The 24,507-nt window shown below is 45.6% G+C and overlaps 1 protein-coding gene across 1 annotated transcript in view; it reads right to left on the reverse strand.

The window, feature by feature from the left end:
• The window catches only part of SCD5 (stearoyl-CoA desaturase 5), a 70,251-nt gene that overhangs the window by 2,107 nt on the left and 43,637 nt on the right, over window positions 1–24,507 (reverse strand). The window contains exons 2-4 of the mRNA XM_039542422.1: window positions 19,239–19,369; window positions 12,306–12,511; window positions 4,815–5,047 (exon numbers count right to left, since the gene is read on the reverse strand). Of these exons, the coding sequence (XP_039398356.1) occupies window positions 4,815–5,047; window positions 12,306–12,511; window positions 19,239–19,369 (570 nt within the window). The remainder of the gene's footprint in view (window positions 1–4,814; window positions 5,048–12,305; window positions 12,512–19,238; window positions 19,370–24,507) is intronic.

Consider the following 24,507-nt stretch of genomic DNA (forward strand, 5'->3'; position numbering starts at 1 on the left):
AGTTGCACCAGTTTCACAAATATTGGCTTTTACATTGATTTAGTTAAACTGGACAAACTGCAGTGTGGATACTCATCTCAATTTACAGCTGGTTTACACTGATGTAGCTTAATTCAGTTCACATGAAACTACATCTATATCTATGCGAGATTTCTGTAGCAAACTTGGTCATCACATCAATAAAGTGCATTGTGGTTTTGCTTCCCCCATTGAGAGGGGGCAGCAAAGACATTCGACAAACAATCCCCTATTGCTAAACCACATGATGGAAAACAAGAAGGGAATGGGGTGCCTACTTCACACAAGGTCTGAGTAGAGAGGAAGGGACAATTAACCCTGAGAGAGGCTGCACAGGGAGGTGGGGGGAGAAGAGTCAGGGCTGAAACTTTTAGTTGATGAAGCCCAGCCGAGCAAGAGGCAGGCTAAGCTACTCTAAATCCAGGAATTAGAAAATAAGAAGGGGGCTGCATTAACTTTCTGGGCTTAGAGAAGGAAAGGAACAAATGGGAGGGGGAGATTAGAAGCCTGAGATCTTAGCCCTGAGGGAAGGGAGTACCCAGATGAGGGTGGAGAAGGAGCCGGATAGAGGTGAAGTAGGATGTAGCTCAGGGAAACAGCAGCAAGGTCTGGGCAGTGCAAACCTTGCCTGCTGGTTGTAGAGTCCCTGGGCTGGAAGCTGGAGTAGAGGGCGGGCCTGGGTACCCCTACCAGCCACTGGGGAAGTGGCACAGACTGGGCAGTGGAGCAGAAGACTGCTTGAGACAGTTTGTCCAGTAGGGCTTTGAGACCCCGGAAGGGGAGGACTACAGTGACCTGGCCAGAGGACCAAGCCATGAAGAGAGAGCTCCCTGAGGGGTGGAGGAACAGTGCCCTGACTCCAGAGAGAGAGAGAGACCATGGGGTGAGAAACTGAAGGAGGGGGCATCAGACTGGTCATGAGCTAACTCCCAGTTGTGGCCACAGGGAGGCGCCCCCACAGACCCCATGACAGGAGTGATCCAACATGATTTTACAAGGATGCCCCCGGATGAGAACGACTGAAGAAGTTCCCTTTTGGCCCTATCACACGGGAGAATTGGCCTATTCCAAGGCTGTCACGAATGAATCAGAAGGACCCAGTTGAAAACAGCTTGACCGCTAGTGTAGGCAAAACAATTTTTTTTTCAGCTCAACTGAGGCTTGAGGCTCAACCAGGCCTCTGTAACAGGGCGGTGCAAGGTTTTTGTCACACACACACTAGCAGCTAAACTGGTTTCAATCCTGGTTCCAGTCTCCCATTCCTGACAGCCTTAGGCAGCATCCAGCCCAGCTATTAGACAGGACATGCTGCCGTCAGCCAGAGCCCCACACATGTATCTGAAGCAGAGCACTGGGGGTTGGACGAGATGACCTCCCGAGGTCTCTTCCAACCCGAATCTTCGATCGTTCTATGAGCCCAAAAGAATAAGTTTAGCATTCTGAGAGCAATAGCTCAGGTTCCCTGTCAAATATCTCACTGCTGAATGGCTGTTTCAGTTAAGGTAACAGAGAGGAGTGTAACAGGGCTTGAGTCATACTCTGCTAGAACTCTTAAGAGAGTTATAAGAGAGGGGGTTAAAAACTGTGCAGCAGCAGGGAGCCGAGAAAACCTGCTGTGAGAGAGAGTCAGGCTGAGGTGAGAGCAGAGATAAGCTCCCTGACTTCCTTTCTATTACAGAAAAAATTGTACACCCCCTGTGGCAGCTAATAACCCTTCCTACCCATTTCATTGCAGCACTTGTTCAAGAGGAATGTGGACAGGCCCTGACATTTGCATTCAAGGGTGTCTGACATTCATGCGGTATTTACGTGTGGCAACGGTGAGACTGACTGTCAAAATAGCCACTACGTCTATTCAAATAATAGAGGAAGAGGATAATCGTATGGCATGAGGCTTCAAGTAATGCTGGGTTAGCCCTGGGAAGTGGGAAATATCCACTTTTATTTTAGAGTAGCAGGTCAGAGCTTTAGTTTTGGGACACAGGTGTGTGCCGTCCAGTAGGCAAAATTATTGTGATTAAAAGGGAAGGAGGAGGAGATAGATGGTCACAAGCTCAGCAGCACTGATAGCGGGAAGAGCAGAAGTCAGGTTCAGTTATGTATGATGAATATAGAGGCTAAGATGGTCCAAAGTAGGTACCTCATAGGAGCCTAAATCCATACTTGGAATATAAGGGTGGAATTTTTAATGACTTCCCAACCTGTGCCAACCTCTACATCACCTATTACTGTTCTAATTGGGAGGAACTGTCCAAGGAAACAGAAAAAAGAAACCTGATTTAACGCCGATACACTGTACAGGACCCCTACCTAGGCGGGGACCAGAAGCAGGCAACACAAACTAAAGTTGAGGATGATCAATGCAAGATTTGCCGCTAACAAATAATATACAACCTCATCAGTGACAAAGCACACAATATAGCCTGCATCCCCAAGACCTGGCTGGATGATATTGCAGCAAGCCCTGTGCTAGTGCACCTTGTTCCCCCAGGATACTCGGTACATCACAGACCTAGACAGGACAAGAAGGCAGACGGCCCTGTATTCATCTTCTCTGCAAACATCCAGTGCAAGAGATGTGCCTCACGTAAGACAATTTCATTTGAATTGATGCATCTGGCAGTCGAAACCAGACCCAAAGCTAACATAGGTTTTATGCTCATTTACAAACCACCACAGATTAAATGATCCATAAAGTTGCTCACCCACCCCTTGTCAGTGATGGGGGTGAAATGCCGCTAACTTGTCATCCTGGGAGATTTCACCACACATATTCGACAAGGCCACTGATGCCAAAGCCCACAAACTCATCTTCTCACTTGCCACCCTAGGACGTAAACAGGTCACCTCTGATCCAACCCACGCGGCTGGTCACACCTTGGACCTGTTTTTTGGCCTAGATGTCAAAATGGAGGACATCACAACCCAGCCACTGTCTTAGACAGATGATCACGTCACGAAGGCAGTGGTCAGAGACCTTCCAGCACCCCAGCAACAAGAAGGTCCAGTGATGCTGATTCAACCACAAAGACTCATGGACTCCAACCAGTTCCAAAGCCTGCCAAAGGACAATAGCACTCCATCCACAGGACGAGGGGTTGTTACCTAGTTACCATTCTACAGTCAGCCACTGACACACTGGCCCCCCTACACGGCCCCTTCCTCCAATTGCTCATACAGATCTCCATGGCTACTTGCACCTTACGCTGGGTGAAGAGAAAGGAATGGAAATTTGAGCACTGATAGAAGAAAACAAAGGCTGATTCAGAGAGGATGAAACATAACAAATTCCTCAAAGTCTAGGCAGAGGCTATATTACAGGCCAAGAGAACCTTCCTATCAGCCTCCACTGTGGCTGCCAAATCCCTCCCCAGGCAGTTATCCAGGATGGTAAACAGCTTCATTAATCCTGAACGACAACGGCCTGCTGTGGAGCTGAGCACCAAGTGCTGTGAAGATCTATCGTCCTACTTCACTGAAAACATCACGCACCGTTAGGAAGCCTTCTCAAACAGCTGGGATCCACTCCACCTTCACCCGCCAACCAAACAGCCCAGCTGTATTTCCAGCATTCATTCATCAAAAAGTTCGACACCTTAAGGGAGTCTTAACCCAAGAGCTGTGAATCTGGCCCATGCCCTTCCTGACTTGTGAAAGAGTCAGGAACAACTGGTGCCACTCCTGACTGAAATGATCAATGCCTCATTCACTGAAGGAAACTTCCCTTCCTCCTTCAAACACACACTAGCCTAACCAGTGCTGAAGTAACCCACCCTGGATGCTTTGGTCCTAACCAACTACCATCCACTGTCAGACCTCTCATTCCAAGCTCATAGACAAGCTAGCAAAAGGTGAACGACAAGCTCATGTAACTGAAGTCAACATCCTAGACCGTCTCATTCTGGATTCAGGCCAGGACAAAACCAAAACTGCCTTAGTGGCACTTTTGGATGATCTCCTTCTGCCAGCGGACAGAGGAGAGAGATCCATTCTCATCTTCCTGGATCTCTTGGCAGGATTCCACAATGTTGCCTGAGATTCTTGTCTCACTTGAGAGAGATGGCAGGGATCCAGGGTAACATGCTAAAATGTCTTAAGCTCTTTCTGGAGGGATGCATCCAACAAGTAGTGCAGGGAAACTGCACCTCTACCACCCGACTACTCACATGTGGAGTTCCACAAGGATCAGTTCTCTCTCCAATCCTTTTCAAAGATCTACATACAACCATATTCACACACATGACCACAGCACTACCACCAAGAGGGCCTAGTGCTTGGATAAGATCAGCTCACAGGTGAAGACCCGCTAGCTGAAGCTGACCCCGAGCAAGACAGAGGTGATGCTGATGGGCAGAGGAAAGTATCTTGAAGAGCTTTCAGCTATGGTACAGTCTTCATTGGTTGAAGATACACACCCACTCCTGCCAAGACTAGAATAATTGTTTCATAACTGAGTGCCATGGGAGTGCCTGGCCAGCTGGTGAAATGGATTTAGTTTAGTGCCCCTTGTGAGAGGAGAGAGACAGGGCTCGGGTGTAATAAACACAAGGAATCTTTACTTAGGATGCTAGATACTATGGCCCGCTGTCTGGATCACAGACTGTGCTGCACAGGATTACTGCAGACAGACTCTCTAAATCCTGGCCAGGGTTAAGCACTCAAAGAATGGATTGCTGACCATCCTTTGTGCATGGTTCTGTTTGCAGTGGAAGGAAATCCCACTTCTAGCTAGAGCTCGGCAATGCGCAAAGTAACCCAGGGTAAAGCTTCAGAGAGACATTTTGGCTGGTACTCACCAATTGCTCCTAAAGTGACAAATGCATTCTGCCGGGGGCTGATGTACTTGTCGTAGGGTCGATTGCCGTACATGTGAGCTGCACTGTTGACCAGCCAGGTGACGTTGAGAGAGACGGTGTAACGAAGGATGGAAGCAAGGAAGTAGGAATTCCACAGACTCTCCCCCCAGATGTACCAGGGCACCAGGGTGGGGATCACAAAGCACATTAGCACTACTGAACTCTTATAGTACCTAAAGGGAGAGAAAGGGACAGGAGTAACATTACTGTCACAGGAGGGGGAGCTGCATGGTTACTGAACTGGACTAGGATTCAGGATACTTGGGTTCAATTTCTTTCTCTGCTACAGACGCCCTGTGTGGCTCCCTGTGTAGCAGGTCATTTCATCTCTCTGTGTCTGGATTCCTCATCTGTAAAATGGGAATAATAGTACTTCATTTGTCCTAGCAGTCTATTTAGATGGTAAACTTTCTGGGGCAGGGGCTGTCTCTTGCTATGTGTGTACACAGTGGCTAGCAGGATGGGACCCTGAGCTCATTCAAGGTCTCTCGGTGTTACTGTAATATAAATAATAATAATATTATTATTATATGAAAAAATATATTTTAAATGAAAATCTGGCATGCAGTTCCTGTAACTCCTCCTTTTTCCCTAAGCCTTGTACAGAGCTATTTATTGGGAGATTTATTTTCTTTAATAGAGAAGAACATCTGTATATTTCACTGGCTATTGGGCAGTTTACTTACTTGGTGCTGAACCATGGAGTTTTAATTCATTTCTGATAGCCATATGTGCTAGCGCTGCCTAGTGGACAGAGCACGGGAGTAGCATTAAGGAGGTCTTGGGTTAGTCCAAGCTTTGCCACTGGCTTTCTGTATGACCTTGGGCAAGTCACTTCACCACTCCATGCCTCAGTTTCCCCATGTGTAAAGTGGAGGTAAGATGCTCTATGGATGAGAAGCCTTATGTAAAAGACAGGTATTATCATTATTATGCCAAAGAAAGTTCACTGGAACAGAACTGCAGCAGAAGAGGAGCCCTGCAGATTATCAACTCACTCCAGCAGGGAAAAAGTCTAAAATGTAACTGGTTTTCCAAACTGAAAAAAATAGCATCAGAGCAGATATTCGCTGCATTCAGCCAGTTAGACCTTAATTTGTTTTTGCACAAAAAAAACGGTGCTGACAAAGTAAAGTAAATGCAATCTGCCCTCAGTTGTACCTTCAAGTGCAGATTTCTGCTTTATTAACACAGAGGACATTTTAAAACCATTATTCAGAATACTCCGAAACAGCTGTCAGCAACAATCATGCATTAGGAAGGTAACAAACAATTTTTCATTCTTAAAAGCTTGTTTCCTCCCTCCCTTTCTCCCCGCCTTTGTGGTTACTTTTGAAGCGGGCTGTTGGAAACATAAAGTGTGAAGATTAATTACTCATGTGCGGTAAGGCCAATATACCGCTTGTTAAATGTCAGGAGCTTTTCTGTTCCTCCACAAGAATGTTCGTAGTGGAGTGTTTGGTAGTTTCATTTCAGCTCTCTCCTTGCCTATTTGTCAGCTGCTGTCAATAGGCTACACGGAAGACGTGTCGGCTTTTAATGGTAAATTGTGCAGGCTGACTAAAAGAGGAATAATTTAAAAGACTTTGCTGAAGGGAAAAAAATTACCATAAAATTGCAGCTGTTTTCTGTCAGAGTGAAAATTGCATTCAACATTAATCTGTCTATGGGGAAAAGACAGGTAATGTCGGCTAAGCAGGGGGAAGGCTGAACGCAGCAGGGGAAGCTCCAGATATGCATAACTCACTTCTTTTGTGTTTCAAGGGGAAAAGGACTGTGATTCAAGGTTCTATGACAGTCAGAGTATTTAAAGCTGTAAATTACAATTGATCAAAATACAGAGATCAAACTGTACAGTGCAACCCCCCCACCCCCGTCTGAACACCCTGGAACTTTGCGAAAGTTCTACTTTGGCTGCAAACTTTGCAACTGGGGCCTGTCTCTATGAAATGCACCAAAGACCATTTGCCCTATGTCCCAGAATGGCAATTAAGGTATATCAGCTGGGCTAGACAGCCCAGCTATGTTTGTGTCAAATGCACTATTATCCTACAGCTAGTGAAGATTCTTCTTGAGCACCATCCATAGGAAACACTGGTTTTGGAGCAGGGATATTGGCGTTCTCGCCCCACTGCTGCATGAAGCACCAAACGACTGCAGCAGCAGAGTGAAAACAGCCATGAATAAAATTCTTAAGAGGCTACAGGTCTGTTACAATACATATGAAAGTTCTCTCTAGGCACATTGAGCCCTGATTAATTTCCCTAGCAAATCACAACTTGCACTGGCAGCGGTCCCATGCCCTTAGGTCTGCTAATCACTTGAGATTAGCAATAGGATGGACCGAGAACTTTGATGCTAAGGAATTAGCACAGATTCAATGAGAGGAGAATGATCATGCAGGTTCATGTTTCTCTATATTTTCGTATTGAAGCACATTGAGCATGTTGGCCATTGGCACGGTTTTTATTTTAACTTCCACTACTCAGAACGCAAAGGCCCAAATTCCTCCATGAAGGAAGAAGAAAATGAGAAGATGTGCTCTAGCTCAAGCAGAAGTGGAGGGCAAGAATGACTGGGAGAGGTTCTATGGCCTACGTTAGAAGTCAGCCTAGACCATAATGGTTCCTTCTGGCTTCAAAATCTGACTGAAAATTCTGTCATTTAAGTGGGTAACACAGATGAAACTGCAAGAAGATTTTAGCCTTTTACTTTTGGTTTTAAAAAAATCTTCTTGCATCTAGGCTGATTTGATTGAGAACCAAGTCCCCATCACAGAACAAACTGTATTGGGCCTGAATTTGCCTTCCTGGCTATCCAAGTAGGGCCTTAGCCAGCACCCACTGAAGTCAATGGGAGGCCTTCCATTGACTTCAATAGGCAGTGTATCAGCATCAAAATCTTTTACTTGATTTGTGGTAGCACCTAGGGTCCCCAGTCGCAGACCACAGCTCCATTGTGCAAGGCCGTGTACAAACACAGACCAAAAAGACAATCCAGGCCCCGAGAAACTTACAATCCAAGTCATGTCTGCAGTCCCCCCACTTCTTTTTTTAAAATTATTTGTATTCTCACAAATATAAAAATAGAGGAGGGATTTTCCTCAAACTTTCCAGTGAAAAATCACCCTTTTGCTGAGACTGCACAGAAGATTTCAGTCCCCCTGGGACATTTTGGAGACAGTTATAGGCAAATGTAAAGAAGAGATTATAAAACAGAGGCAGATACAGACCAGGTTTATGAAGGTGCAACTCCAATGAAGGCCAGGGGTTCGCATCCATTTACTTTCAATCAAGCCCCCAAATCAGCTATAAGCAGCTGTAACTCTGACCGATCTATTTCTTCCTCAGAATTTCCTGAGGGAAAGTAGTTTACAAAGCCCTGAAATGTGACAACTTGCTCCAACAGTTCAGCCAAGTTTGTATGATCAAATGTGGGGATTGGGGAACAAGACACACACACGCGCACACACACACGAAATATAGCTGAATAGTGCAAGAGGCAAAAAGAAAGGGAGAGCAGGATGATAAGTGAAGCAGAATGCTAAACTAAGCCAGGAGGCAAAAAGGCGGGGGTGGGGGTTGAGAGAAAGGAGTAGGGTTCCCAACTTTCTGATTGCCGAAAACAAAACATCCTTGCCTTGCCCCTTCCCCCAAGGCCCCACCCCTGCCCTGCCCCTTCTCCGAGGCCCCGCCACTGCTCACTCCAACCCCTCTCCCTCCACCCAACTCTTGCTCAGGTGCTCATTTTCACCAGGCTGGGGCAGGCAGTTGGGGTGCAGAAGTGGGTGAGGGCTCCAGCTGGGAGTGCGGGCTCTGGGATGTGGCCGGGGATGAGGGGTTTGGAGTGCAGGAGGGGGCTTGGGACTGGAGGGTGGGACAGAGGGGTTCAGAGTGTGGGAAGGGCTCAGGGCTGGGGCAGGGGTTTGGAGCGTGGGAGGGGGTGCTGGGCTGGGACAGGGGGTTGGGGCACGGGAGGGCGTGAGGGATGCAAGTTCCGGGCAGCGCTTACTGCAGGCGGCTCCTGGAAGCAGCCACCACATCCAGCTCCTGGGCGGAGGTGCGGCCATGAGGTCTCCATGTGCTGCCCCCATCCTCAGGTGCTGTCCTCGCAGCACCTCATGGTTCCTGGTCAATGGGAGCTGCGGAGCCGGCACCTGGGGCGGGGGTAGCGTGCAGAGCCCCCATGGCTGCCCCCCAGCTGGAGGGACATGTCGCCGCTTCCGGGAGCCACGCGGAACCGAGTAGGGATGGGAGCCTGCCTGCCCTGCTGCGTGACCAGCCGGACATTTAACGGCCTGGTCGGCAGTGCTGACCGGAACCACCAGGATCCCTTTTCAACCGGGCATTCCAGTCAAAAACTGGACACCTGGTAACCCTAGAAAGGAGGTGAATGGCAGAAAGAGTATAATGTGACAAAGGAGGCAGCGAGCCATGTGGAATGATTCAACAGAGAGAGGAGCAGCAAAGAGGCACAAGAGGTGGGGAAGATGAAGAGAGACAGATAGAAGATAATGCGCAATAAGATGGAGAACAGGCCAAGAATAGCTGGATAGTCTGAAGATGAAACAAAATCAGGGGCTGGCAAGAGAATGTAAAGGTGCCACAGGCAAGCAGGGTAATGCTGTGTCACACAAGGGCTCGGCCCTGGAGAATGAGAGGCAATTTATTCTCTGACTGACAGGCAGAGAGAGCCCTGGCTCAGCGTCCCTCGGTGCTTAAAATTGTTGGGGGAGGATTGCAAGGGGTCACACACAGACCTGGCAAAAAACAAATTTTAAAAAACAAGATGGGTCATTGAGGGGAACTCTACAGTCTTACCAAAGTTACTGCTCCCAGATTATGACACACACAAACTTTTTTCAGGACACTTTAAGCACTAGTATCCCTCTGAACTGGGCCTCATCAGACAGGGCACCTCTTATTTTTAACCCAAATTTACCCCCGTCCAGGCTGATCTCACAATATCTTGCTTTCATTACCATAAACCAGTGGTGCCAGAAATGCAGCTGTCACTGAGGCAACTTTATTGTGAGACCTGGTCCAAAATTAAAATAAAGAAAAACATTTCAAAGTTGTTTTTATTTTGCCAAGATCATTTTTATTTTTGTGGGTTTTTTGTTTGTTTGTTTATCAAGATGGTTATCAAAATGTTGATAGAAGCTTTTTATCAATCAACAATTTAGGTTTCAGCAAATGGAATGTGCCACTACACATTTCAACAAAAAATGCAATTAAATTTTCAGTTTAAAAAAAAAACCCACAAAAGTTTTTGGAAAGAGTTAAAAAAAAAATTCAGTAATGGGGACAGTTTTTTGCAAAAAACGTGGTTTAAAGTCAGACATTTTACAAGGAAAAAAAAGTTCTTACTTGAAATCTTTCGGTCAACTCTAATGATTACTTGTGCAAAATAAGTGAACCTCCCTTTTCTGCAAACGCGGAGCACGAGTGTGTGTGTGTGTGTGTGTGTGTGTGTGTGTGTGTACACGTCCTTCATTCTGAGCTTTTGTCCCACGTTGTGCAGTTAAGGGCCAGAGATTGTTGTACCTTTACTCACACAGAATTGTACCTTACACCAGGAGTTCTCAACCTCTCTCTTTCTGAAGCCCCCCAGCAGGCTATAAAAACTCCACAGCCCACCTGTGCCACAACAACTGGTTTTTGCGTATAAAAGCCAGGGCCAGTGTTAAGGGGTAGCAAGCAGGGGAATTGCTCGGGGCACCATGCCACTGGGGGCACTGTGAAGCTAAGTTGCTCAGGCTTTGGCTTCAGCCCCGGATGGTGGGGCCTGGGACCCTGGGCTGCAGTCCTGTGCAGTGGGGCTTTGGCTTTCTGCACTGGGCCCTAGTGAGTCTAACACCAGCCATGCTTGGTGGACCCCCTGAAACCTGCTTCAGCTCCCCAGGGGGCCCTGAACCTCTGGTTGAGAACCACTGAGTAGTTTCATTGCAGTTAATGGAGTTGATTATTCATGGACTAAGGTACTTCTCAGTAGGCCAAGTTCTGCTCTCTGCTACACCAGTGTAAATGTAGAGAAGCTCCATTGAAATTAACGGTTTTACTCCAGATTTACATTAATGTAACTGACAATGGAATTGGACCCAGAGTGAGTAAGGATGTCACCTAATCTGGTCCTAAGAAATCCACTATGGAGGTACAATTCAATATTATTATTACCAATCAGACTTTGTTTTTCCGGGAAGTAAATAATAAGCTTCTGTTCTTACAACAATGTGGTATTGACATAAACAGGTGCATGTTCCTGAGAAAAAGAAAATTTAAACTCTAAATTCACTAGACTAAATTAGTCCAAAACTCAACTGTCAAATCCAGAGCAATATCACTTGCTAAGACAATCTTCCCTGCACATAAATGTACCTTATGCCACAGTTATATAAGCACTACAAGAAATGCCTGTCTGAGACGGGATATGATTCACTCATGCAAAGGTGAGAAGACCATGATGGAAGCTCAAACACACTGCAAAGGAGACTTTGCAAAGTCCTGGGGAATTCTCCACTGCTCTCCAAAAAGCAACTAAAACAACTAGACCAACGCATTGCATCAGTTTCATCCCTGGTCCAGTCCCATTGACCAGCGATTAGTTCAGCCCTTCCTGGGGATTTTTGCAATGCAAAGACAGACATGACTGCACTCCCTTCCCAGAAGTGTCCAAAAATAACACTCTGCTTACCAAACAGAATTGATCCAATCTGGCTTTTAGAACCCTCCTGTGCACAGATTCAATGCTGGGAATAGTGCCTACAGCTGGGCAGTAACTACTCATCATAGAAATTATTATAATTTCAATATAGGCGGAAACATCCAGATCCGTATCCCCTACCATAGTGATGATAATGGACTGGGGAAGGCTGCAGTCTGGTCTGTACTAACCCAGCGGGCCAAGCTTACGACATCTCATTTTGTACAGGAATTAAGGTACTGGGAGAGGCAGCAGTTCAGCTCAACTGGGCCCCATAGGCCGGGCTGGTGATCGTCAGATAATTCAGACAGAGGGATATGTTTTATTCCCCACAGAGGCTGTTAATGATCATGTTTATTGCATTCATTGATATAATCCAATTAAAGACCCAGATGCAGACTTTTCTCCCTCCCCCGCTCCCCCATGACTACATGCCCTGGTGTTTTTGAAAGAGGGGAAGGTAAGAAAGGGGCGGTTTGCTCCGGCAAGGGGGCCTGGAAGTAAGAGCTTGCAGGACTGATCTCCTGGTACCCAACAGGTTACCACTGCATGGGGTGGGCTGTATTATTTCCAGACAAGTTTAGGGAAGGGCATGTTGGGGAGGAAAGAAAAGGGAAGTATAAAATAATGTATCAAAAATAGATTAAGTGGAACTCCCCCCATAACCCTCGTTCCCCCCAAACTTCTGCTCAGATCCCCCTGGGGAGCAGTTCCAGAGCTTTCACTTACTTTCTTTGAAACCGCACAACGGGGTCATCCAGCAGGTCAGTGAAATCCAGCTTCCTGCCTTTTTCTATGACATCGCGGTGCTTGCGGACAAAGAGCCAGCCAATGTGGGAGAAGAAGAAGCCACGACATGCATTGTGGGGGTCAGCGTCCGTCTCCGAGTACTTGTGATGCACCCGGTGGTCTCGACACCACTCAAAAATGTCATTCTGTGCAGACAGCCAGGGAGGGGTGAGAGATACAGACTTGGATAATGACTTTGGTAACACCTTATCTCACTCCCTCCACCCTCCAACCACACCCTAATATATTTGAACCACAGAATGATTCTCTGAATTGGCTAAGAAAAATAAATCACGTCAGATTAAATCAGGGATTGAAATCACTAGGGAAAATGTGTGTTTATATACACAGAGGGTTGGCACTCGTTTAGCCAGAGCCTGCTGTTTCCTAGAATCATAGAAGATTAGGGTTGATAGAGACCTCAGGAGGTCATCTAGTCCAACCCCCTGCTCAAATCAGGACCAACACCAACTAAATCATCCCAGCCAGGGTTTTGTCAAGCCGGGCCTTAAAAACCTCTAAGGATGGAGATTCCATCACCTCCCTAGGTAACCCATTCCAGTGCTTCACCACCCTCCTAGTGAAAAAGTTTTTCCTAATATCCAACCTAGACCCTCGCCCTTCCCTGCAACTTGAGACCATTGCTTCTTGTTCTGTCATCTGCCACCACTGAGAACAGCCTAGCTAAATCCTCTTCAGAATCCCCCTTCAGGTAGTTGAAGGCTGCTATCAAATTCCCCCTCATTCTTCTCTTCTGCAGACCAAATAAGCCCAGTTCCCTCAGCCTCTCCTCATAAATCATGTGCCTGAGCCCCCTAATCATTTTTTTTGCCCTCTGCTGGGCTCTCTCCAATTTGTCCACATCCTTTCTGTAGAGGGGGGGCCCAAAACTGGACACAATACTCCAGATGTGGCCTCACCAGTGCCAAATAGAGGGGAATAATCACTTCCCTCAATCTGCTGGCAATGCTCCTACTAATACAGCCCAATATGCTATTAGCCTTCTTGGCAACAAGGGCCCACTGCTGACTTTATCCAGCTTCTTGTCCACTGTAATCTCCAGGTCCTTTTCTGCAGAAAGTCACAGCTGCTGCAGGCCCACAATAATACATCTCTTTCATCATAGACATTTTTCTTTCCCAGGATGCAGATTCACTGCCCTAGGAAGAAACGAGTGTTTGCAAGACCCAGAGCCGAAAGAAATCCGATTCACTTTCACAGTGGTTACTGCAGACCAGTGGCCTAACTGGAGCTCATATCCATGAGAGAGCTCAGAGGATATTTTTTGAAGATGGTTTTTCCTGCAGGTCTCTAAGTCAACAGCATCTGGCTGGAAACAGGTAACTCTCACTCTAAAAAAACCATACTGCTGGAGGAGATGCAGTTGGGAGGATGGCTTATTTCTGAGTTCTGGTTTAGTTTGCTCCGCAATGGGGTCAATGTCACTGTACTGTCCACAAACCAAACAATGGTATTTATTCATTACCATCCCACACATTATCCACTGCCTACAGCTCATCATCATCAGCAACTTCTCTAGGGACGAACGCAGCACAGAAAATGGGTCAGATCTTTTGAGGTGCCAACTACCTTCTTCTCCCATTGAACTTATCAGGAGTTCAGCACCCTACAAGAGTGGGCCCAATATGTGACAACGGGCCAAAAAGACCTGGGAGAAGGAACAAACATCAGTAGCCTATCCCTAGGCCAAAACAGCTTCAACAGAATTTTAAACTCCTTAGCTACCTGTAGCTTCAGCACCAACAAAAAACTGCCCACAGATATGCTGGAAAATTAAGGCTCAGAAAAGCCAAAGATGATTTTCACTCACTGGACTTTTGTCACTAGTTTTATTTGTATCTTGAGGTCTTTGTGAAAGCGACTTGGGAAGACAGTGGTAATGATGGTTGTTGGAGGGAGAAAGTAGGAAGTGCACCCATTTAGGTATTAGAGTGCCTTTGTTCTAGGATCTGGTTCCTTCATGGCAAATGGGCTGGGACAAAAACCTTAGATCCCAAAACCCCCTGAACATTGGATCTCAGGTCAGGATCCAAATTACAGCTCAGGCTCATGCCTGCTCAAGCTGCCATGAGATAGGAAGGTCAGTTAAAAGTCTGATGGCAAAGAATGGATGTTAACAAGCTTACCTGTCCCATGGTCAAGCATAAATTCTAGAACCACAGTTTTCAAGAGTGGGTACTTAAAATGAGGCACTTGAAGGGACTGAAATACCATAAGTGGTCTGATTTTCAGTGGTCTTGAGTGTCCATTGTCTGAATGTCTCTGAAAATCAGGCCACTTATTTAGGTGCCTAACTATAAATTTGGGCTCTTGACTTTAGGCCCCGGCATTTCAGGATGTTAGTCTGTGCTCTCATCTATAGCAGTGTCTTAAGCAAAAACCATTCAGCAGAGTGGCCTTTTCTCCCTTCCCTTCTTGGCATGACATGGAAGGCAATGCAGCATACGCCATCCAAAGTGGCAAGTGTTTCAGGAAGGGCAAGAGAATTATCACTGTCAGTTGCAGCAACTTTCTTTGCAGCAGGAGAAGAGAGCAGACAGACACCTGGTTTTTTTTGTGAAACATCCAGAGAGTGAGGCAATAACAAAGACAGAGTGTATGTTTCACCATTATTGATGAAGAATGCAGTAAGTCCAAGAAGACAACAGCGTAGGTCCACATTTTGTGAACTGGGTAGCTTTTGGTGCCAGAGTTGGTAGACATCCACTGCCCTGTATATCAGCTGCCGACTTCTGAGAGACTTTATGGTGTGAATGATTAGTATTGCTGAGGGAGACTGAGCCACAGAACGAAAGAACCTGCCTCAAATCTGTAAATGAGGAAAATTTCATCATCCTAAACTTGTATCTGGAAGACTTCCAGGACTGCACATAAATAACTCCTTTCGACCTCCGTTCCAGCCGAGAGTTATAGAACAAAGAGACACTGGAAAAAACTCAGCTAGACTATTGTCCCCACACTATAGTAAAGTGAGACTAAGTGACATTTGTATGGGAATGTTAATGTAACAGTAACCACTGGAGTCCTGATTCCTGTCATGTGACAAGGGGATTAGTTTTTTTATAACGTAAACCCAGACAAGTCTTGTTCCAGCATTCCTGTCTGTCACACCTTTATTATATGATATCAGAAGAAAACTAAAGCTTTGCTGAAAATGAAACATATGAAGTCACCTGAACCTCAGACAGGGTGAGAGCTATTGGAGATAGTTGCAGTGCTTCCAAATCAGTCAGGAAGCAAGTAGCATTGCAGAGAAACCACAGAGGCTGAAATCCTCCATAATGCTACAGGGGGCAGGTCCAGAGGCACTGGAATTTTACATTACACTCCAGTGGGAGCAGGACATGGCCTGAGGAGTGCTAGACAAAGTTATTTACAAATGACAAGAATGTCACTTGGGAAAGGCACATATTCTTTACCAAATGAAACTATTGATCATTATGGGTACATCCAGACTACCCACCATATCGGGGGTTAGCGATCGATTTATCACGTCTCATCTAGATGATCGCATCTATTGTTCCCCGAACGCACTCCTGTCGATTCTGGAACTCCACCAGAGCGAGCGGCAGTAGCGGAGTCGACAGGGGAGCCGCAGCCATCAATTCCGTGCCGTGAGGACGGGAGATAAGTTGAAATAAGATACATCGACTTCAGCTATGGTATTCCCGTAGCTGAAGTTGCGTATCTTACGTCGACCACCCCCAGTGTAGACCAGGCCTCTGTTAGAAGCCTACATAATAAAGCTAGTTGTGGGTTAGCCAACAACCAGGTCAAAGCAATGTTAGTGCAAGAAATTCACTTGGCTTTTCATAGACCAGTGGATATTTGCAGGGCTAGTGAAAAATGTGCTTCCCCAAATGAAAGTGTTAGTGAGCTGCGAAAGAGCTGAAGTGCATCTAATTACAAAAAAAAAGCATAATGACAGACTAGAAGGGCAAATAAAACAGCAGAGACCAGAACTGTTTGTAACAAATACTGAGGCAATCACAACGTGATATGTAAACGTGTCAGACACGAGGAGTGTGATGTCATACATGTAATAGCAGGAAACATTAGCACATATTTGAAGTAAACACAAGAGTAAAATACATAAATGAACATATAGCTAGAAGACAAAGCCATGAGGAAGATGCAGACCAGATGTCTTTGTTGGGTCTCTTAAAAAGCTTGCAAAGCGAAGTTTTCTAACAGGCTGGTTTGTGACATAGGAAATAAATGAACTAAATTGAAATTCCAGACAGATACTGCAGCTGAGTGCAAGGTAATCAGAACAAAAGATTAGTGACCGCCTGATGTTAAGTTCAAAACCAGCTTGTTTCATACGGTAGGCACAAAATAAACCCATGCGGAGTCACAATGGCACATCTCAGTAAGAATAGATATCACTCAGTAGGATTTGACATAGTGAAAGAAAGGAGCTGAGGAACAGGAGCAGGAAGTAAATATGACTCAGCTACTGTCCCATTTCTGAAACAAAAAGGTGATTCAACCTTACAAGAGCTTGAGAAAGTAACTCTAGATGGATGGGCAAGAGAAAGAGTTCAGGTACCGCCAAGCATAAAAATCTATTAGGACTATAGAGATGAAATTGCTGCATCTGATAGGATTTGTGCAGGAGACATCATGCCACAATGGCACACAGTGTGAAGTATAATCCACAGTGCCTGTTGAGACCTGCTTATAATGAGATATTAGACATGGTGGGATGTTGTAGCTCCTCCGACGCTACCTGCTGTCCCTGAAGCCAACATAGGGCAATGGCCAGCAGTCATGGCAACCACGATAATAGTCCTGTCACTGGCTGGCTGACTCTTTAAGGGGAGTAGGGCTCGGCCTGGCCTCATCAGCTACCCCTCCGCCCCAGACATTTGATCTTGATTGGTTAGGGAGCTGGGAAGTGGTCATGCAATGCCTACAAAGGGTTGAGAGAGCTCAGCTGGATGGCTGGGAGTTGTGGCTGGTTCCTCTGGGTAGGCCCTGGAGAAGGGACTCCCAAGCATGCCTGGGGAAAGACTAAGGAGGGCTGCATGAGGAAGGCGGGCTCTGGAAGAAGGGAAATTCCCAGAGTGGGGAGAAGCCCAGAGTCACTGCTCTGTAGGAGAATGGGGAAGAGCGGAGAGCTGAGCCAGGAGGAGGAGTAGACTCTTTTGCTTATGTTGCACATGGGGCTAGTGTCTAAGATTGTTACGAGCGCTTCACCAGTGGTGCTGAGGGAGACCACTGCTGGGGGGGTGTGTGGCTGAGGCAGGGTGAGTAGTGCCGTGGCAAGTAGGGTGACCAGATGTCCCGATTTTATAGGGACAGTCCCGATTTTTGGGTCTTTTTCTTATATTGGCTTCTATTACCCTCCACCCCCATCCCGATTTTTCACACTTGCTTGTCTGGTCACCCTAGTGGCAAGCCACATGTGGGTGCTGTGGAGGCTGACCCTGCCACAGGCCCCCCACAGCTGAAGTGAATTAGAACAGCCCTCAGGCTAGTATAACTTACACTGGGTGACCTGGATGGTACCATTGTGACTAAAGAGGGGTGCAAAGGCCGTGCAAAGCCACTTTTAGGCACCCCACTTATCTGGATTTGCACTGTACGCTCCTCAGCCATCACTGCTGACTGAGGCCAACCTATCCAAGTGGGAAATCTGCAGGAACACAGGAAGCAGAATTCAAAAGAACCACAACAATCCTGATCACCCGGATCCGAGGTGGATGCAGGTCTACAGCAATTAAGTGGGGAAGATTTCTTCTGAATAGTGGCCAGCTGTTGCATTGATTCTTTGTTGATTGTTCATTGATTCAATTTAAAAGTTGAGCTGTTGTTCAACACACCAAGCAGCAACGTCATGACACTTTGCAGGGCTGCTTTGCATCAGTGGAGTGGCAGAAAACAACCAGTGCTCAGCTCATACAGGGAGCGAGGGCAGTATGATCAAATCAAACATATCCTAAACTGCTTTAAAACAACAGCTCTGCTGTGCTCTTTGTAATGGGAGGAGAGATTAAGATTAGTGCTATCTAGTTTAGAGAACAGGATGAATAAGAGAGGAATACAAAATAATGAATGGTATAGATAGAGGTTCGTAGGGTGCTGTGATTCACCCTCTCTCATAATGCAAGAAGTAGAAGTTGGCCAATTCAAATGAAAGGAAACAGGCTGAAAGTATAACTTAACCTGTAGGACTCAATGCCTCAAGATGTTATGGAAGCTGACAGATTATTTATATTAGTAATAAGATTATTTACAGTCACACTAAAGAAATAAATTTAAGAGATACTGTGTTGCCTAGTGGATAATGCACTGCACTAGGATTCAGGAGAGCTGGGTTCTATTCCCAGATCTGCTACTTGCCTGCTGTGTGACCTTGAGCAGATCACTTCATATCCCTGGGCCTCAGTTTCCCCCCATCTGTAATATGGGGCTAATTATATGTCCTTTGTAAATTTGCTGTAGAAAACCACAACATGTTGTTGTTTTATTAACTAAGATAAAAAATATACTTAAATGATATCGTAAGCCAATCTCTAGTGGCCTGGTTTTAGGAAGAAACTTTATTATATGGGCATGGTAGCATGTAATTGTCCTCAGAAGCATTGGTACTGAGCACTTTCAGAGTCAGGGTACTGGACTACATGGACCATCGCTCTGATCAGGTTTTCCCTTGCACTGGATGGTGTGTACAAATAAAGAGGTGATCACTACAGCTCTGCTTTCGCACAGTACAGAAACAGGTGGACGTTTGGGTTTACTTGGAATTTTTAATAGCTGGCCTCTCTTCACATAAGAGACCCTTGACTGGCCTGGAGAGAAAACTGCACAAAGACCGAAGGTCACACCTGACAACCTCATCCCTACCTGAAAAGCCATGGAGTTGGCTGCAGCCAGGAACATCCTCAAAGGCAGCTTGGCTTTGTAGGACCTGTGACTCCATAAACGATGTGCACCAGCGGTCACCCCCAGAGCCGTCATTAGGAAACACAGATATGCTGCAAGACATAATCATATATAAATAGTGCCTGTCAAGTATCTGTTTTTATTCTTTTCCTTGGTTAAAAAAAATGCCTTCTGCTGTCTATTCAACCCTACAGGGAGATAGTGTCACCTAGTGGAGAGGGCACGGGACTGGGAGACTCAGGACAACTGGATTCTACTCCCAGCTCTGCCAGGTACCTGCTGTGTGACCTGGGGCAAGTCATGTCACCCGTGTCTCTTCTCCCACCCTTTGTCCACATAGACTGTAAGCTCTTCTGGGCAGGGACCGTCCACACTGCCTAGCACATCAGGCTGACAACGTTGGTTGGGACCTCCAGATGCTACTGTAATTTAAATGGCATCTAAGAAAAGTGGATTAATCTAATGCATTCTATACTGCACTAGAGAAGCCATTAAGTTATGTCAGAAGGGAGGCAGCCACCTTTTTCCACAGGCACCATCCTCCACACCCCGTCCAGGTCTTCTGTTGAGTCTAATTTGTCAGCTAATTGAACAGGTGCCATTCACACCTCTGAGTTCCCATTATACAACCCACTATACTCAAAGCTTTATAACTTGGCAATAAAAATTCACTCTTTGCTGAAGCTGGACATTCAAGGACTCTTAGTTTGCAGGCATTTTCTTCTCCCTCTTCAAAACTCTTCTGTGTGCATTTTCCACTTCTGGCTCGGACAGCAACAAAATGGTCAGTTTTAAAGTTTGATTTTTTTTTTAAGCATCTGAAACAAACATTAACTTCAATGCTTTTCCTTTTTGTCCCCTGGGGTAGGGGATTTTTTATTGGTCTCTGGGCCCTGTCAAACTCTCTGTTTTCTTATATTTTCCATTATGGAAGAGGCATATGGCATTTCCCCTCACACCTTTGACTATTTCGATTATAAACTCTTTGGGCAGAGACTATCCACCTAGCACAATGGGGCCCTGATCTTTATTTTCGTCTCTAGATGATAGTGCCATACAAACAAAAATAAAAGTAGGAATAAGACAAGTGCTGAATAAAAATACATCCCCGCCCTGCCAGTCCTGGAAGCAAGAGACCAGCTTGCACACTTAACCATCAACATACTGCCTTAAATCACCACAGTACTCTTCCTTTCTCCCTGAGGGGCCAGGCATAAAGTTAGGCACATAAGTACAGTAGTCAGTGTTTACACACATACTTACCTGCTCGGCACCTAGTAGGATTGAACCAAAAGCAGCTCAGGCTCTATGAGTTATAAAAGAGCCCCAGCTCTGCGTCTTTTCTTTTCTTTTTTTGGGTTAATTTAACAAATGTTTCATGTTGATTTCCCTGCCATTGCGAAGAGCAAGCTGCAGCTGTGTACAGCGTATGCGCTAATGGACCACAGCAGCAGATTTGTTTTCCAGGTGACACGAAATATACAACAAATTTTCATCTGAAATGCCTAATTTCAAAGAGTTAAATTAATTTCCAACAGCACAGATGTACTCGGTTGAAGTCACTTTTTAATAATTGTGTGCAGCGACTATTTCAGACTCCCGAACCAGGAAAGAGCCCTTTCTTGTGTCACTTTGATTCGTTCACTCATTTGTCCCCTGATGCCATACGCTTTGATGATCTTATTATTTCTGAATTCATTTGTAACAAACACTGCATAGACTGGGTTGTTTTGTTTTACAACAAAAGAGAAAAGTCTGTGAGAATAACAATACAGCTGCACTGCTCATCTGCCGGGAGGAAGCTGGGGAAAACGCTATTATATATAATCCATACAAATTGGACCAGTGCTCAAAAGCAAAATCCACTTAAACCTTCAAAATTCAAAACTACCCTACTATCACAATCTGTCTTTCTTAAACAGGAGACACTTATTGCACAAAACAATTTCAAAGTGTAGACTCAAACAGGCTTCCACACAGTTCCAGCATTGTCTGTGTTGTTCAGCAAGGACCTCACCGTAATGGGAATACGTGTGTGTCTGGTGATTATATATGCCTATTTCAGTCTCTGAATAATATTATTCAAGCAAAAAGGAAACAGATTCCATCTGCAAGAGTTGTCTGGTATTAAGAATTTTAATTTTCCCTTTCAACATAGAATGTTGGACGTCAGTATTCATGCATTTCTTCTCACCTGGAGTAAACACACATTGCTGAGGTTTCCTGTCTATTTGTGTTTATATCGTACCCAGCAGCAACCCCTGAGTGTGGTTGCAAGGAAATGACCTGAAATATTGGTGAAATTGATTAACTGCAAAACAGCAAAGGTTTGCACACACAACCTGAAAAAGATGGCAAAAGTAGCTCTGAATTCTATAATCACAGTGGGTGAAACTGTAGCATCAAAAGTTGTGACACTGCTCAGGGCACCGGGGCTGTAAGTCATCTTATCGCCACCTGCCTCCAGGGCAAGACTGTCTTGCCTTTGCCAGGTGGATGTTAACTCCCTAACACAACCAGCCCGTCAGCCACTCAGGCTGTACCAGCCCAACCTTTGCCCTGCAGGTTGAAAATAGATGCATCCCGGCCCCTTCAAAGTGTCTCTTTGTGATGTGCAGTGTCTTCCCCCACCTATGACATAGTGCATCTGTTTTTTGCCTTTATTCATAGACATGCCACTCCCTCACTGTCAGATTATTCCTTTTCACATCCAAGGGGTGTTGATGTTTATAGCTTGTCTTTAATGGCTTTCCATTGACTTTTCTGGGTTGTTGGAATGGGGGACGATTGAGCAACACATTACATAATCGGCTAGCCAAGGAGGGTTAACAATTCCCTGCTGCTTGAATGGGCCATTACCAAGACATGATTCCCTGGTGACTCATTTTCACTCCAAGACCCTAAGGGTACGACTGTCAATACTGTTACCATAGTCCTTAAATATATTACCCGTACACACATCTCAAAGATTATGAGTATCTATGAGTCACAGGCTGTTAGTAGAGACCAAACATGCTACCCTTGATGGATAAATACCATGAAAGTGGTGTATTAGGTAGAGTGAGTTTGTCAGGTCTGAGATAGGAGTTGGTTGTTAAGAACTCTGAACCCTTTGCCGGTTGGCACTAATGGGCCTGTGTCATAAAAGGTAAAATGCAATAAAAACTGAATTTGCCAAAATGCTTGCAGATTCTTGTGCTGATTTTCACCCAGGTAGCCCCACTGAAGTCAAAGGACCAAACAGACTTCAGCGGTATCATGCCAACAATGGATTTAGCCCAATTTATTTGCCCATTAAGAGTCACCATCATATTGAATTTGGCCCTAAATTAGTTCCATTTTCCATGTACCAAACCAACATAAGAGAAAGCAAGCAGAGTTTTTGGGCGGAGGGGGAAAGCTGGCAGGGAGGAGAGGGTGTTGAACATCTGAGGATACAGTGCGGGGAGTACTGAGGACTGGACTAGGATATTGAGACAATGGCACCCTAGCTGGCTTTCAGACATCCTCTAACGAGGCCTAACCTGAAGTCAACTGGAAAACTCCCCCGTAGATGGGCTTTGGATCAGGTTCGTGATGCGTAAAGCTCTCTCTGGGCAGCAACAGTCGATAATGCCGCAACTGTCTTCTAGCTCTAGACTACAGAGCAATCCCTGGTGCGCCCTCCCCCTTGTCTAGCCTGTGCTCGCGCTGTAGGATTCATTGAGGGCTGACACTTGTTCAGTGGCCTCTTACCAAGGTTTGGTGGGCGCTGTTGGCAGTAATGGTTTGGACCTCTAAGATGGGACGGCAGCTGCTGCGGTGGCTCAGGGCTCTTTGAAGGCCCTGATTCTGCAAGGTTCTTAAGCATGGGCCTATCTTTAAAGGCATTAGCAGTTCTGTTGGCTTCAATACATAAACTAGGGGTCACCCAATGACATTACTAGGCAGCAGGTTTTAAACAAACAAAAAGAAGTATTTCTTCACACAACGCATAGTCAACCTATGGAACTCCTTGCCAGAGGATGTTGTGAAGACCAAGACTGTAACAGGGTTCAAAAAATAACTACATACGTTCATGGAGAATAGGTCCATCCATGGCTATTAGCCAGGATGGGCAGGAATGGTGTCCCTAGCCTCTGTTTGCTAGGAATGGGCAAGAGGGGGTAGATCACTTGATTACCTGTTCTGTTCACTCCCTCTGGGGCACCTGGCATTGGCCACTGTTGGTAGACAGGATCCTGAGCTAGATGAATCGTTGGTCTGACCCAGTATGGCCATTCTTATGTTAAAATCAGGCACATGCTTAAGTATATCGCTGAATTCAGCCCGTCCTCTGATTCCTGATAATGGGCTACAAATATTAATTGAAACTCCTATCATCCTTCCCACACCTCATTGCAATGAGAATAGCTGCAAAGTATCAGGTCAGGAAAGATGATGACGTGATGAAGAGTCCAGACTCTTTAATTCTCAGTCTAGGTTCTTTGAAACTGGCTCTCCAGCCTCATTCTAATTCTTTGCACAAGGCTTTTTAAAATGAAAGGACTGGGATGCCTATCAAATTAGAAAAATTCATTCTGTTATTTACCATACATCAACCTGACAGAGCTTAGTATCCCAAAAAAGGAGAGCCTGGCACGAATGTCTCTAAAAGGCGGCCTTCCAAATTGCCCCAAAATGCAATTTTGGGAACAAATGTGTAACAAACAGGACATATGGCATATCCAGTTTATATAATAAATAATAATATGTTGCACAGCATTGTGTGGCCCTTGTATCATTGTGAAAAGATATTGGTCAAGAGTTTTTGGACATGGGTCTTTGGTTCAGCCCTTTCTACAAGAGAGGCTGGTCACGAAATTTGGATCTAGATCCAACTTCTGAAATAAGAGCCATGGCCCTCCACATTTCAAGATCAGTTGACTTGGGGTTTTTGTTTGGACCCACCTCTAGTATGTCATTCATGGGGGCAGAGGTATTGCTGAAAGTGGCAGCTGCTGGGACCTCCATCTAACACAAAGAAGGGTTCCAACAATTGCAGAGGATCAGATCATTTCTGTATCCAAGGGCAACATCTTAATGTGGCTCAGTTGTACAGAAATTAGAATGAAAGATAACTGGGTTCAGAGGGAATAAATTCATTACACTAAGGGAGCATTGATTTTCCTTGTCAATTCACTAATTTATTTCCCTTTCCATCCTGGGTACTGGGGCGGGGGGAGGGAGGAGGAGAAAGAGAGAGAGAAAG

This window comes from Mauremys reevesii, linkage group 5, assembly GCF_016161935.1.
Source record: "Mauremys reevesii isolate NIE-2019 linkage group 5, ASM1616193v1, whole genome shotgun sequence".
Classification (NCBI taxonomy): Eukaryota; Metazoa; Chordata; order Testudines; family Geoemydidae; genus Mauremys; species Mauremys reevesii.